At 40.1% G+C, this 14709-nt stretch overlaps 1 protein-coding gene across 3 annotated transcripts in view; it reads right to left on the reverse strand.

Moving 5' to 3' along the window:
- LOC138981114 (uncharacterized) overlaps positions 1 to 14536 on the reverse strand; it is a 31121-nt gene extending 16585 nt beyond the window's left edge. Inside the window, exons 1-5 of one of the 3 annotated variants that reach the window (XM_070353951.1) lie at positions 14424 to 14536; positions 6977 to 7059; positions 4076 to 4193; positions 3493 to 3545; positions 1 to 205 (exon numbers count right to left, since the gene is read on the reverse strand). The exon at positions 1 to 205 is cut by the window's left edge and continues 287 nt beyond it. In XM_070353951.1, coding sequence (XP_070210052.1) covers positions 1 to 205; positions 3493 to 3545; positions 4076 to 4193; positions 6977 to 7000 — 400 coding nt within the window. In that variant the 5' untranslated portion in view covers positions 7001 to 7059; positions 14424 to 14536. Of the gene's footprint in view, positions 206 to 3492; positions 3546 to 4075; positions 4194 to 4428; positions 4523 to 6976; positions 7060 to 14423 lie in introns of those variants that run through there. The other 2 variants (XM_070353950.1, XM_070353949.1) reach the window with 2 other exon arrangements.
- Between the last annotated feature and the right edge of the window lie 173 nt (positions 14537 to 14709).

Genomic DNA, 14709 nt, shown 5'->3' on the forward strand with positions numbered 1-14709 from the left:
TGGATCTGGAAGGAGCTGCAGAGGTTGTGGAATCGCACGCTTGTCCAACGTCATCATCAGTCGTGTCCACTACTTTTTGAAGAGGGTCCTCTGGCAAAAATTCTTCCTCTGGTTTCACTTCTTTCCTCTGCACTTTGGAGTTTGAAGACATAGAGGCAGCAGGATTTTTATGGTCTGTGTCAGGCATTGATTCGCGCAGGGCCCACTGAAAAACACAAAGTCTTGCCACCTGTTCAATTATTTCATTTCATACATTGTCTTGTTGCTAGGAAAATGGGGTCGCTTCCACCCAGCATAAAGCTAGAAGCAACAAGAGAAGCACTACCCAGGCGTGTGCATGTTTTTACTTCTTTGTTCATGGGCTGAAACTCCCACGTTCACTCATGTTATTGCACGAGGGATATTTACGTTTATGACCGTACTTACCCTGCCATTTAGGTAGCATACATCGATTTCGGGGGAAGCATGCTGGGTATTTTCATGTTTCTATAACCCACCGAACTCCGAAATGGATTGCAGGATCTTTTCCGTGTGCACTTGGTCTTGTACTTGCGTGTACACACAAAGGGGGATAAGGCACTAAGCAGGTCTGCACATAAGTTGACCTGGGATCGGAAAAATCTCCACCCTTAACTCACCAGGCGGCCGCGGCCAGGATTTGAACTGTCAACCTTCCGATTAGGAGGCTGATGTTTTATCAACTACGCCACTGCGCCTGTCGTGTGCATGTTGCACTTCTGGCACAATCACTAATGACTTGTCCATGCCACAGCATTGACACTAGATGGGACAGGGATAATGTGATTGGTTTTTTTTTTAACCATCATAACACTTAGAACATAAATCACTAAATCAGTGGAAAGATCCTATGGTGTTTCAATATATACCTTAAGTAAAAAATTACCAGCAGTGTTAGAGATACATGTACAGTAGGCGTCAAAAGAAACGCAACTTATTTGCGCCCACTGTTGCATGTGATTTTTCGTCATTTTCAAATCATCGTAAAATATGAATCAGATAAGGTACATCAAAAAGGAAAACAGATTCGTGGAGGATATTTAACTGGCTGTACGATTAGTGCATGTCATTTATTCGTTTTCTTTTTTTGCCTTTTCATAAACTGTGTTACACGGGGTCAGGTCAAGCGAGTCGAGATTGCAGACGAACGTGTCACTTCGACATACTACAAAAATCGTAAAAATGCTTATTTTTCAACCAGGTAAAGACAGTTGGAAATATATCTCTCAACATGATCATTAAATTAGAATTATTCGCCAAAGCGTTACAAATACACAGTTTGGGACAGCGATCTTCAAAGTGACAGTGGGCGTCTATTTCAGCACTGCGAAGCGGACCCGCGCATCTTAGAGACTTTGTTTGTTTGTCTGTTTATATTATAATATTTATGTGCGAGTGTGTAAGGATGTGTCTGCGTGTGTATTTGTGCTTATGAGTGTGTATATTTGTGTTCTCTCATTGTCTCCCAGGTACGGATATATCCGTATCCACTCGTATGGCTCTATCTGACCTGGTACGGACACACAGTCACTTCAGTCACTTCCTGTAACGTCGATCTAACGCCTGCATTCTATCAGGTTGATATACAGTTTCTACACAATTACTACAATTCTGAGTGACCAGCTGCAGCACAGCTGGTCTCGGTTACAAAAAACTTGGTCAACATAGGTGGGGTAGAAAGTGTCAAGGGAGGGGGGACGTATGCATTTTGCTCCATAGTACTTTCTTGCGAATCACAATGCTAACAGTTCATAGGGGTTTTTTGAAATAAAAAAAATAAAAAACGAAAACTTTTTTTCTAATTAAAGCATTTTCATGTGGAACAGACATTTGGTCACAAAAAGCATCTGATTTTAAACAAAATTATTATGTCGATTCCGTGCGAAGGAGCTTTTCCCAAACAACCCTTTTTAACACCGTCTATTTATGTTCATTTTTACATTTAGTCAAGTTTTGACTAAATGTTTTAACATTGAGGGGGAATCGAGACGAGGGTCGTGGTGTATGTGTGTCTGTGTCTGTGTGTGTGTGTGTGTGTGTGTGTGTGTAGAGCGATTCAGAGTAAACTACTGGACCGATCTTTATGAAATTTTACATGAGAGTTCCTGGGTATGATATCCCCAGACGGTTTTTTTTCATTTTTTCGATAAATGTCTTTGATGACGTCATATCCGGCTTTTTGTAAAAGTTGAGGCGGCACTGTCACACCTTCATTTTTCAATCAAATTGATTGAAATTTTGGCCAAGCAATCTTCGACGAAGGCCGGACTTCGGTATTGCATTTCAGCTTGGTGGCTTAAAAATTAATTAATGACTTTGGTCATTAAAAATCTGAAAATTGTAATTAAAATTATTTTTGTATAAAACGATCCAAAATTACTTTTAATTTATTCTTCATCATTTCCTGATTCCAAAAACATATATATATGATATGTTTGGATTAAAAACACGCCCAGAAAGTTAAAAATATAAAAATTATGATTAAAATAAAATTTCTGAAATCGTTTTAAAAACAATTTCATCTTAATAATTCTTATTCATTGTCGGTTCCTGATTCCAAAAACATATATACATGATATGTTTGGATTAAAAACACGCCCAGAAAGTTAAAACGAAGAGAGGTACAGTAAAGCGTGCTATGCAGCACAGCGCAACCGCTACCGCGCTAAACAGGCTCGTCACTTTCACTGCCTTTTGTACTAGCGGCGGACTACGGTCATTGTGAAAAAATGCAGTGCGTTCAGTTTCATTCTGTGAGTTCCACAGCTTGACTAAATGTAGTAATTTCGCCTTACGCGACTTGTTGTAATTATGTTACCCTTTGGCGAATAATTCAAATTAAATGATTATGTTCAGAGATGAATTTTCTCCACAACAGTCTTACCTGGTTGAAAAAATATATTTTTAGAAATTTTGTAGTGTGTCGAAGTGACACGTTCGCCTGCACTCACGACTCGCTTGACCCCTACCTGTATAACACAATTTATGAAAAGGTTAAAAACGAAAACAATTGAATAATATTCACTAATCGTACAGCCAGTAAAATATCCTCCACGATGTTTTCCTTTTTGATGTACCTTATCTGGTTCATATTTTGCGACAATTTGAAAATGACGAAAAATCACTTGCAACACTGGGCGCGAATTAGTTGCGTTTCTTTTGCCGCATACTGTACACACATTTTTGTGAGGTGCTGGGTCCTTAAAAAAAAAAGGGTGCCAGTGTGCATTTTTGTCATGACATTTTTGTTTCTTCTTCTTCTTCAGCGTTCGACGATGGCTGTGTCTAGATTCTTTGGCCCGTGATGTTGACGAAGTGGGCTGTCATTTCCAGGTGACATTTTTGTTTCAAGATTAAAAAGAATTCTTACCACCGGTTGTCGCACTTCTTTTGTTCTGGCTGTCACTGTTCTGGCAAAGTTACTTAAGTTGTTAGAAGAAATCAAAAACAATCAAGAAAGCAAACAACACGCACCAAAATCTCCCGTCTTTCTGCCTCGTCCATTTCATCAACAGGAAAACCAGCATCTGCAAAATTAAAAGTCTGTACAACAAAATGTATTTATAACCTTATGTGTACACAAGTGTGCAACACACACAACCACGTTTTGTAACATCCATCACTTGCAGTTTTGTGTGCACTGTCGGTAGCAGTCTGTTCTAGATTCATACAAACAAGTCTAGCACTGTCGGTAGCAGTCTGTTCTAGACTCATACAAACAAGTGCACTGTCGGTAGCAGTCTGTTCTAGATTCATACAAACAAGTCTAGCACTGTCGGTAGCAGTCTGTTCTAGACTCATACAAACAAGTCTAGAACTTCAGATGCCACTGTGCAGTGGCAGTAGATTTTATAGATGTAAACAGAGAGAGAGAGAAACAGAGACAAACACACACAAAAAGCCATACACACATGCACACAGAACCAAATCACACAATCTAGTACTGGCAGTGCAGTCTTGCCACTTTCTTTTATATATTGTAGAGCTGCTTACATGTGGAATTAAACAGCCAGACAGCCACGATGAACAAACTAGCTCTCTCATGTTCTAAACTGACCCCTCAGAAGCTTGTTATCCAATGTTGCCTGCTGCAGTTTGCACTTGGTCTCATCATCCTCAGAAGACTGTGGGTGTGATATGGCCTCTGTTTGGAGAGTCTCTCCCTCAATATGAAACTGCCAGCACAGAAAAACCACATCTAATGTTATTGTCATGTTCTTTTTAACGCGATATTTTACAGCATATAAAAAAAACCAGCAACAAAATACTTGCACATGTACACAAACGCATACAGTGCAACTGCAGGAGCGGTCTCCTCTAGCAGTCTTACTTGACTACATTAGACAACATACATATCCACATATCTACTGTGCAGCTGTAAAACAATGATCTAAGAATACAAAAACAGACCATCTTTCGAAACTGTTCGAGAAAGCCATTCAAATATCTGTTTGTCGTGAAAACCCCTGAAAATGACTGCAGAAAGAGAGAAACACGGTGCATGAGGCTGGTACAGACCTGGTCTGATAAGCAACTGTTGAATGTCACTGATTACAAGCATATCATATTTGACATCTGTGCACACTACATTAATTCTGCAACATATGGTCTTGTTTGACATCCATCAAGCAATTTATGTATGCACAACAATTTTGCCTGCACTAATGTTTCTAGTGTACAAACACAACTACTCCGCATACGCTTGCTTCCAAATTTAAACAAACAAAAAAGACTGCACCAAAACTGTCCATCGATTTTTAGACATCAGAAGAACTAGAAGTTTCTGAGCAAATGTATATAAATATATAAATATATATATATATATCGTGCAGGTAAGCAGTTAATGTTAAATTAAAACAAAATGTACAATTGTGGTCTCTTTTTCTGAGCAACATCTGTGCAGCCATCAGTGACACAGACAGTGAAAAAAATGTCCTCCGGTGCTTGCATGATAATTCTAATAAATATGAATGCAATTCATTTTTAGAAAGGGTGAATCATCCCCTGAATGCTTGTCACCAACAGCTGTGCACAACAGCACTGGAAAACAAGAAAAGTGAATGCTTATACTTAACTCACATTACTTATCATGAAATGACTCAGAAATTAACTGGTGCTCTAGCTCCATAAAAATTCAAGACAAGAAAAGCGAATGCTCATACAACTCACTTTTGTCTTTTGTTGTTTTTTGACTCAGAAATTATCTGGCGCTCTAGCTGCATAAACATTCACAAAAATGATAAATTCCTACTTCTTGACCCCCTTGTGACCTTGAAATTTGAACAGGATCAACCAGACTTTGGTCATGTCTGGAGATCATCAAACCGATAAAGCTTCAAAAACGTTAAAAAAAAATCATGCTTTTCAATTTTTTTTCAGGGCCCCACTGTGATCTTGAAATGTGAAGAGGGTCAACCGGACTTGGTCATGCATGAAGCCTTGAAGGTCATCAAACCTTGGGAGTGCGTGAAGTTTAAAAGGGACTGTACAAAGCTAAATGTGACATGCCTGGAGGTCATTAAATTAATCCCTACAGTGTGAAGTTTCAAAGCTTAAGCTTCATAAATGCTTGAGAAATTGTTCTCTTTTCATCTTTTTTTCCTTCTTTTTACAATTAGTCAAGTTTTCACTGAATGTTTTAACATAGAGGGGGAATCGAGACGAGGGTCATGGTGTGTGTGTGTGTGTGTGTGTGTGTGTGTGTCTGTCTGTGCGGGTGTGTGTGTAGAGCGATTCAGAGTAAACTACTGGACCGATCTTTATGAAATTTTGCATGAGAGTTCCTGGGTATGATATCCCCAGACGTTTTTTTCATTTTTTTCGATAAATGTCTTTGATGACGTCATATCCGGCATTTTGTAAAAGTTGAGGCGGCACTGTCACACCCTCATTTTTCAATAAAATTGATTGAAATTTTGGCCAAGCAATCTTCGACGAAGGCCGGACTTTGGTATTGCATTTCAGCTTGGAGGCTTAAAAATTAATTAATGACTTTGGTCATTAAAAATCTGAAAATTGTAATAAAATTATTTTCTTTATAAAACGATCCAAAATTACGTTTATTGTATTCTTCATCATTTTCTGATTCCAAAAACATATACATATGTTAATTGTTATATTCAGATTAAAAACAAGCTGTGAAAATTAAAAATATAAAAATTATGATTAAAATTAAATTTCCGAAATCGATTTAAAAACAATTTCATCTTATTCCTTGTCCGTTCCTGATTCCAAAAACATATAGATATGATATGTTTGGATTAAAAACACGTTCAGAAAGTTAAAAAGAATAGAGATATAGAAAAGCGTGCTATCCTCCTCAGCGCAACCGCTACCGCGCTTTTCAATCAATCAATATAAAGCTTATATCGCGCGTATTCCGTGGGTACAGTTCTGGATTGTTAATTTCACTGCCTTTGCCACGAGCGGTGGACAGACGATGCTACGAGTGTACGGTCTTGCGGAAAAAATGCAATGCGTTCAGTTTCATTCTGTGAGTTCGACAGCTTGACTAAATGTTGTTATTTCGCCTTACGCGACTTGTTTTACTTGAACTCAATTCTGCTGTGACCTTGAAATATGATGAATGTCAAGCAAACTTGCATCATGTCTGGAGGTCATCAAAACCTAGCAGAATGTCAAGTTTCAAAGGACGGCCTTCCGATTGGCCTAACACTGCCCATTAATAAGACTCTCCTGATTCCTTAAGTGAGTAAATGAGTGGGCTGTTTATATATAGTGCAACAAACTGTCACATTGCTGTATATTTTCGGTGTGAACATAGATATAATGAAGGATAGGTGAAAGGCAGGAGGCAGTAAGACTAAGAGTACTAAGACAGAAAGAAAGGTATGAAGGAAAACAGAATCACAAACAGAGAAACAGACACAGTCCAGTCACACAAAAATCAGACACACAGCATTTTCAATAGTGGTAAAGTTCTTTTTTACAAACATACCTCATGTTCATCTGTATCAGACATAGCCAGCTGAAATGCATGTGCTGTAAAACTGTTGTGTTTTGATCAGCTGAATGAAGCAACTGAAAAAGGAAATGAAAACACACTTGATTGCATTCATTCAAGTTTCCTGTTAAAACTGTGCACACATCAAAGACACAGTCTTGTAAGGCACGCAAATAAATAGCAAGTGACTCCTATACCTCATGATAAAAAAAATAAATGCTAAAGAAAAAGCTGTTACAATCTTACAGATACTTCTGTTTAAATGTGCCGAGTAATAGTGACACATCTTTTGCCTTTCCACACAGAAAATTGTACATCACTGTACAGTAATAAATCTACTTCAGCACACAAGACATAAATACTATTGTCACTGGGGCCATTGAATGATTGATTTATCAATCTTGTGATGCTCACTGTGTGTGTGAAAAAGAACTTATTTCAGTTCAGCATTGTCACTTCAATCTCAAGATACGCAGAGTCCCATTGGCAATGAACAGTCTTTATCTATATCTCCCTCTGTCTTTCTATCGCTCTAACTCGTTCTTCCATAGACTCTTGTCATCTTGAGCTCGAAGAGACAACGCTGAACTGAGCTAACGTCTTTTTCAGTTCATCGTCTTATTATAACGCAAGTAGCCCTATAGGCTATAGTTGAACTGAAACAGTTGAACCCATGCAGAACAGTCACTCACAGTCACGGCCTATTATTCCAAGTCACACGGGTATAGGTAGACAATTATTAACTGTGCCTAAGCAATTTTGCCAGGAAAGACCCTTTTGTCAATCGTGGGATCTTTAACGTGCACATCCAATGTAGTGTACACGGGGGGAGGTTCGGACACCGAAGAGAGTCTGCACACAAAGTTGACTCTGTGAAATAAATTTCCGCCGAACCTGGGATCGAACTCACGCTGACAGCGGCCAACTGAATACAAATCCAGCGCGCTACCAACTGAGCTATATCCCCGCCCCTGATGACAGCAAGTGTCCCACCCACACAACACAGGTTCAGTCTAGAGCTATGTACATCACTACATGTCATCTTGAAAATTAACTTAACACTACTGTATTCCCATTTCAAGCTGGGCATCACACCAATGGAAAATGGTGATGAGCACTGAAGTTTACAAGCAGGCTAAGCAGTCACAACCTTGTTATATGAAGTCTTATATCACGCGCGTATCTCCAGACTCGGACTCTAGGCGCAGGGATCTATTTATGCCGTGTGAAATGGAATTTTTTACACAATACATCACGCATTCATGTCGGCCAGCAGATCGCAGCCATTTCGGCGCATATCCTACTTTTACGGCCTATTATTCCAAGTCACACGGGTATTTTGGTGGACATTTTTTTATCTATGCCTATACAATTTTGCCAGGAAAGACCCTTTTGTCAATCGTGGGATCTTTAACGTGCACACCCCAATGTAGTGTACACGAAGGGACCTCGGTTTTTCGTCTCATCCGAAAGACTAGCACTTGAACCCACCACCTAGGTTAGGAAAGGGGGGAGAAAATTGCTAACGCCCTGAGGCCTGACCCAGGGTCGAACTCGCAACCTCTCGCTTCCGAGCGCAAGTGCGTAACCACTCGGCCACCCAGTCCTTAAAGGCGCTGTTCAACTGAAACAGCTATTCATGAAATAATTATAAGACAATGCTAAGTACGCTGCTGTTTGGCAAAAACACAGAGAACAAAGAATGACAGCATCAGCAAGAAGATAAAAAAACACATTACAATCACACAGCCAGACAGCAGGTACAGCACCTAGATGACATCAGCAGAAATATCACAGCAAGACCGATGAGCAAGCATGTCTGACATATTATTGAACAGCCTTATTCAGTGGGGAAAATTAACTTCCCATCACATATATCTGCTGAAACTGAAAGCCACCGCAACTGAATTAGAACAATATCACACCCAATGCTATTGTATAGGACATAATTATGCTTAAAGGCACAGTAAGCCTCCCGTAAACCATCACAGATACGGTCAGGCTTTTACACACAGGACAAACACCCTTTCATTTAAACACTCACCGATTGAGAACATCCTAGGTGCCCTCGGTAAAGAGCGAACAATTTTCAAAGAATTTATTTTTGCGTGGTTTATCTTACCCCTGAGCCATCGTGAACCCGTGTGATCCAGTTTCCTTTTTTCACAATGTAGTCGTCAGTTAGTCATTTGAATGCGACTCGATGTGAGATTATCTACAATAGCACGTTTTTATGCACGAAACAAACGGCTGTGGTTCACAAGAACTCTAGCGATAGCTTTTGACTGTTGAGAGGAACGGCGATATGCCGCATAAACCGTCGTCTGCTACGACCCTTGCTTCCGGGCTTTTCTTTTTTCAAACTTTCACAACTTCGAATTGCACTGATCTTGTCTTGATGAAAAAAGAATTCTTTTATGATTTTATTTTATTTTATTTACGAGGATTTATATCGCGCACGTATCTCACCACACAAGGCGACTCAAGGCGCATGTTACCTATTAATGCCGTGTGAGATGGAATTTTTTACACAATGTATCACGCATTTACATCGGCCAGTAGATCGACTGCCTTTAGGCGCTGCATCCACCTTTCACGGCCTATTATTCCAGGTCACACGGGTATTTTGGTGGACATTTTTATCTACGCCTATACAATTTTGCCAGGAAAGACCCTTTTGTCAATCGTGGGATCTTTAACGTGCACACCCCAATGTAGTGTACACGAAGGGACCTCGGTTTTTCGTCTCATCCGAAAGACTAGCACTTGAACCCACCACCTAGGTTAGGAAAGGGGGGAGAAAATAGCGGCCTGACCCAGGGTCGAACACGCAACCTCTCGATTCCGAGCGCAAGTGCGTTACCACTCGGCCACCCAGTCCCTGGATGATTAAAGAATGTTTGTGTAACAAGCTAGATTTTAAAAGTTAGGTCTAGCGCAAAAACGCACCACGGTCCAAAAACATTCTGATAATCATCGATATACGGCTATCGCCAGTTTAAGGGAAGTAACTCATTTATGACCTGAGTTCAGGATGGGTCCAAAAAGTGTTCGAGACAATCTGCAAAATTAATTCTTTAAAAATTGCTCGCTCTTTACGTAGGGCACCTAGGATGTTCCCGTTTGGTGAGCGTTCAAATGGAAGGGTGTTTGTACTGTGTGTAAAAGCCTGACAGTATCTGTGATGGTTTACGGGAGGCTACTGTCCGGGCGTGATTTCCGGGATATTCATAACAGCCGTCCAGCACCAAAACGAGGCGCCATTGTTGTAAAGGGCCAAGTCCACGAAAATAAATTCTTTGAAAATTTCCCACGCTCAACAGAAAGCAGCCAGGATGTTCCCGTTCGGTGAGCGTTTAAATGGAAGTATGCTTGTACTGTATGTAGACGCTCGGGGAGCTCTGTGATGGTTTACGGGAGGCTTACTGTGCCTTTAAACCCTCCACTTATGGGTACATCTGGTTTTTCAGAACCAATCGCAGTAATTAAGGACTGGGTGGCCGAGTGGTAACGCACTTGCGCTCGGAAGCGAGAGGTTGCGAGTTCGACCCTGGGTCAGGGCGTTAGCAATTTTCTCCCCCCTTTCCTAACCTAGGTGGTGGGTTCAAGTGCTAGTCTTTCGGATGAGACGAAAAACCGAGGTCCCTTCGTGTACACTACATTGGGGTGTGCACGTTAAAGATCCCACGATTGACAAAAGGGTCTTTCCTGGCAAAATTGTATAGGCATAGATAAAAAAATGTCCACCAAAATACTCGTGTGACTTGGAATAATAGGCCGTGAAAAGTAGGATATGCCCCGAAATGGCTGCGACCTGCTGGTCGATGTGAATGCGTGATGTATTGTGCAAAAATAATTCCATCTCACACGGCATAAATAGATCCCTGCGCCTTGAGTCCGAGTCTGGAGATACGCGCGAGATATAAGACTTCATATAACAATTAAGTTAAATCCCTTCAGCAGCACTATACTCCTCGGTTTCTAAAAATAATGTTGCTGCTCTTACTCTTTTAGTTTTAGATTTCTAATATCATTTCTGCATGACTTAAAACATGACATTTGACAGGTATTAAACAGCTGACCACACAGCGACGGCACAGCGATACCGTGGCAAGTAGTCACAATCATTGTGGTGTATTGCGTTGCCCTGGGCCCGGTAATATGAACAGCGTATTTTGGACGGTCGAGCAACCACAGTCGACTGACTGTCAAGTCAGTTGACTGCAGTCTGATGACCGGCCGTGTTTTGACGGGTAATATGTGCAGCGCGGTAGCACTGACAGTCGGCTGACTAGACAGTCAGACCGCTCAGTGGTATTTTTAGAACATTACAACTTCCGATGTAAACATCCGGTCCTGTTTTGGCGGTACCGGTATCGTTTTTTTGATATGACGTCATCAAAGACATTTAGGCCACACAAAAAAAAAATGGTCTGTTTTTGGTCACCCGACCGACCCTAAATTTCGGCGCCGACCCTAAACTTTTTCTTTCCAAACTCAAATTTTTAATTTTTTTTTGGGGTGGTAAAGGACAGGGTGAGAAAATGAACAACAAAAACGTGTGAAAACGAAAGTCCGCTGACGATTTGTAAATGTGTTGAGTGTCTTGTCTCTATGTATAGTGAATCCAGTCTCTTTGCGCGATTTTTAAAGTTAGTTTTATTGGTCTACATTTGGGGTAAAAAATAAAAAAATAAAAATCCCTACCTACCGACCCTATTTTTTTTAGCCATATTACCAGAAACAGACAAATTTTTTTTTTGCCTAAATGTCTTTGATGACGTCATATCCGGCTTTTTGTGAAAGTTGAGGCGGCACTGTCACGCCCTCATTTTTCAACCAAATTGGTTCAAATTTTGGTCAAGTAATCTTCGACGAAGCCCAGACTTCGGTATTGCATTTCAGCTTGGTGGCTTAAAAATTAATTAATGACTTTGATCATTAAAAATCTGAAAAATGTAAAAAAAATATTGTTTTTATAAAACGATCCAAATTTACGTTCATCTTATTCTCCATCATTTGCTGATTCCAAAAACATATAAATATGTTATATTTGAATTAAAAACAAGCTCTGAAAATTAAATATATAAAAATTATTATCAAAATTAAATTATCGGAATCAATTTAAAAACACTTTCATCTTATTCCTTGTCGGTTCCTGATTCTAAAAACATATAGATATGATATGTTTGGATTAAAAACACGCTCAGAAAGTTAAAACAAGTAGAGTTGTTTACCTGCACTGCGGTCGATCGACCGAAAAAGGTGCCTGTAAGCCCAACCGCAGTCGGGCGACTGTTTTCAGTTGGACCGGCAGTTGTTCGCGCTCATATTACTGACTTTTGCGGTTCAACGTCGACCCACCGTCAGTTTCACGGTCAGCCGACCGATGACTAGCTACATATTACCGGGCACTGGGATGACAGTGAAGCTACCGCCGCATCAGTGTCCTTATTAGGCACACACAACTTTTTTTTCATTTATCAAACAAAAACTAAAAAACTTTTTGGCACATTTTGCGAACCATAAGGGAAGTAACCTCGTTTGAACTCGACATCACACGTGACAGTTGCAATGGCGGCTTCGACTTCGAGCACTTCGAACAACTAATATAAACGTTCAATACTTTTCAAGAGCTTGAGACAAAATGGTGTTTGTGATGTTTTTAATTTCATATTATTGCGAGGTCAACTAAAAAAATTTTTTTTTCCATTTAGTTTGCTAATTAAAGTTGTCATTAAAATCGAATTGTCACTAACAGATTTAAAAATGATTGCATCGTATTCCTCAATTTCTCCTGAATTCAAAAATATATACATATACTCTAAAAATGTGCTCAGAATGACAGAAAATAGGTTAAGTAAGTACTGCGTTCATACGCTACGCGGAGACGAGCGTGACCCGTCTTCTTTGGGCGTGGTTAGTCGAGACTATCTTAATATCGTCTCGGCGATGACTGTTTTTTAGTTTTGGAACCAGTAATTCACGTTGCTTAGTTTTGGGGATGAATCAGTTTGGTGAGGCAAAAAAAAAGAAAAAAAGTCTGTTTACGATAACATAGGCAAAAAAAATAGGGTCGGTAGGTCGGGAATGGGTTGGGGTTTTTTTGTTTTGCTTTCCAAAAAAACATATTTTTAAGTTATTTTGCCAAAAAACAGACTTCCCCCCCCCCCCCCCCCCCCCCCCCCCCATGCCAAAAAAAAGTCTAGGGTTGGGATACCGTAAACAGACTTTTTTTTTTTTTTTTTTGCCTGATCAATGTCGAATCAGTGACTTGTGAGCTTTGTTGTTGCAATCTCAGTTCGATCACCAAAATGTTTTGGGATACTGACGGGCGCAATGGCGTGGTGGTAAGACGTCGACCTCCTAATCGGGAGGTCGTGAGTTCGAATTATTTCTTGCTCTCTCTTCACTCTTTTTACTCGCACACACACACACATCGTTACATCGGCCTTCCAGCAATCTTGCAGTAAGTTGTCTCCGAAAACCCCAAAAACCTATGAAAACCCATGAAAACCTCATCAAAACTTGAGAAAATTTGTCCTTAGATCGTGTTTTGTTACATATTTGTATGAAATCAGGACTTATAATATCTGAAACTTTCACCTTTCAAAGCTTTATTTTCGTGTTTGTGCCAGGATTTACAAAGGAGCGGAAGCACTAATCACATGACGTCATCAATACTTGTGCTTTCAAGTAACACTAACAAGAGTTACCTTTCTGGCATTGAAATTGTTGCATCGACTTCGTCGAAAATCCGGCTCTTAACACAAAAATAAGGGTGCATGTACGATGTATCATGCATCGGGCATGTTTTCTCACAGGCATGTCCAAAACTTCACTTTGAAGATAGATCTAGTTAGTTTAGATGGGGTTTTGGGGGGTTTTCAGAGGTTTGGGGGTTTTCAGAGAAAATAAGTACCCCAATCTTGAACTTTAGTGTGTTCAGTTCGTAGCTCAGAATTCAGAGGCATTTAAGCCTTCAAATTTGCGGAACATGCTTCAGTTTGGAGCTCAATCCGTCAATTAATTTCACGACAAATGTTCTTTGGCTTGATTACAGGGACTTATTTCAATATTAAGTAAAGAATGCCACTGGATTCTGAGCTATGAAAATTTCAACACACTAAAGTTCAAGATAACCGGCCTTCCTAATCGTAATCCTATTCTATAAAATTGGCAATGCTCTGATGCAACTGCAAGCCACCGGTCTGGATTGTTTAAACATTAAAAGTCCGTTTAGGAAGGAGACGATGATGCTTGCGCACCACTCCGCTTGCAGTTGCACAGCATCTGAATCAAGCTAAGCTTTGTGGGTTTATCTGCAACGACAACGGTGACATTACAAAGCAATTGCAAAGCCGACTACGCTTTCAGGCAGAGATGAAAATACATATTCCTTCCCTGTGACATTTGTTTAGTTGGCAATCGAAGTATCTACCTCTTCAAGTGTTGCAGTATTTCAGCACCAACCGACTCCCGTGATGTTTTTGTTGACAACGTGTGGTGGGAAGCTTAGAAATGGCGCGTCTGCTGTTGGGTTTGATATTAGGTGGATCAGTATGAATTTTGGATGCTGACGTCAAAAGAGTGCAGTATTTTGCATTTAATGTTGATATTTCAGGCTGAAGAATTATAGAGCCTGTAGTCAACAAGATCAAGTTTATAAGTTTGAACAACTGGATTTATAACCAATCAATCAGTGTTTCATTCATACAAAATTCTGA

Source organism: Littorina saxatilis, linkage group LG12 (genome assembly GCF_037325665.1).
Source record: "Littorina saxatilis isolate snail1 linkage group LG12, US_GU_Lsax_2.0, whole genome shotgun sequence".
NCBI lineage: Eukaryota > Metazoa > Mollusca > Gastropoda > Littorinimorpha > Littorinidae > Littorina > Littorina saxatilis.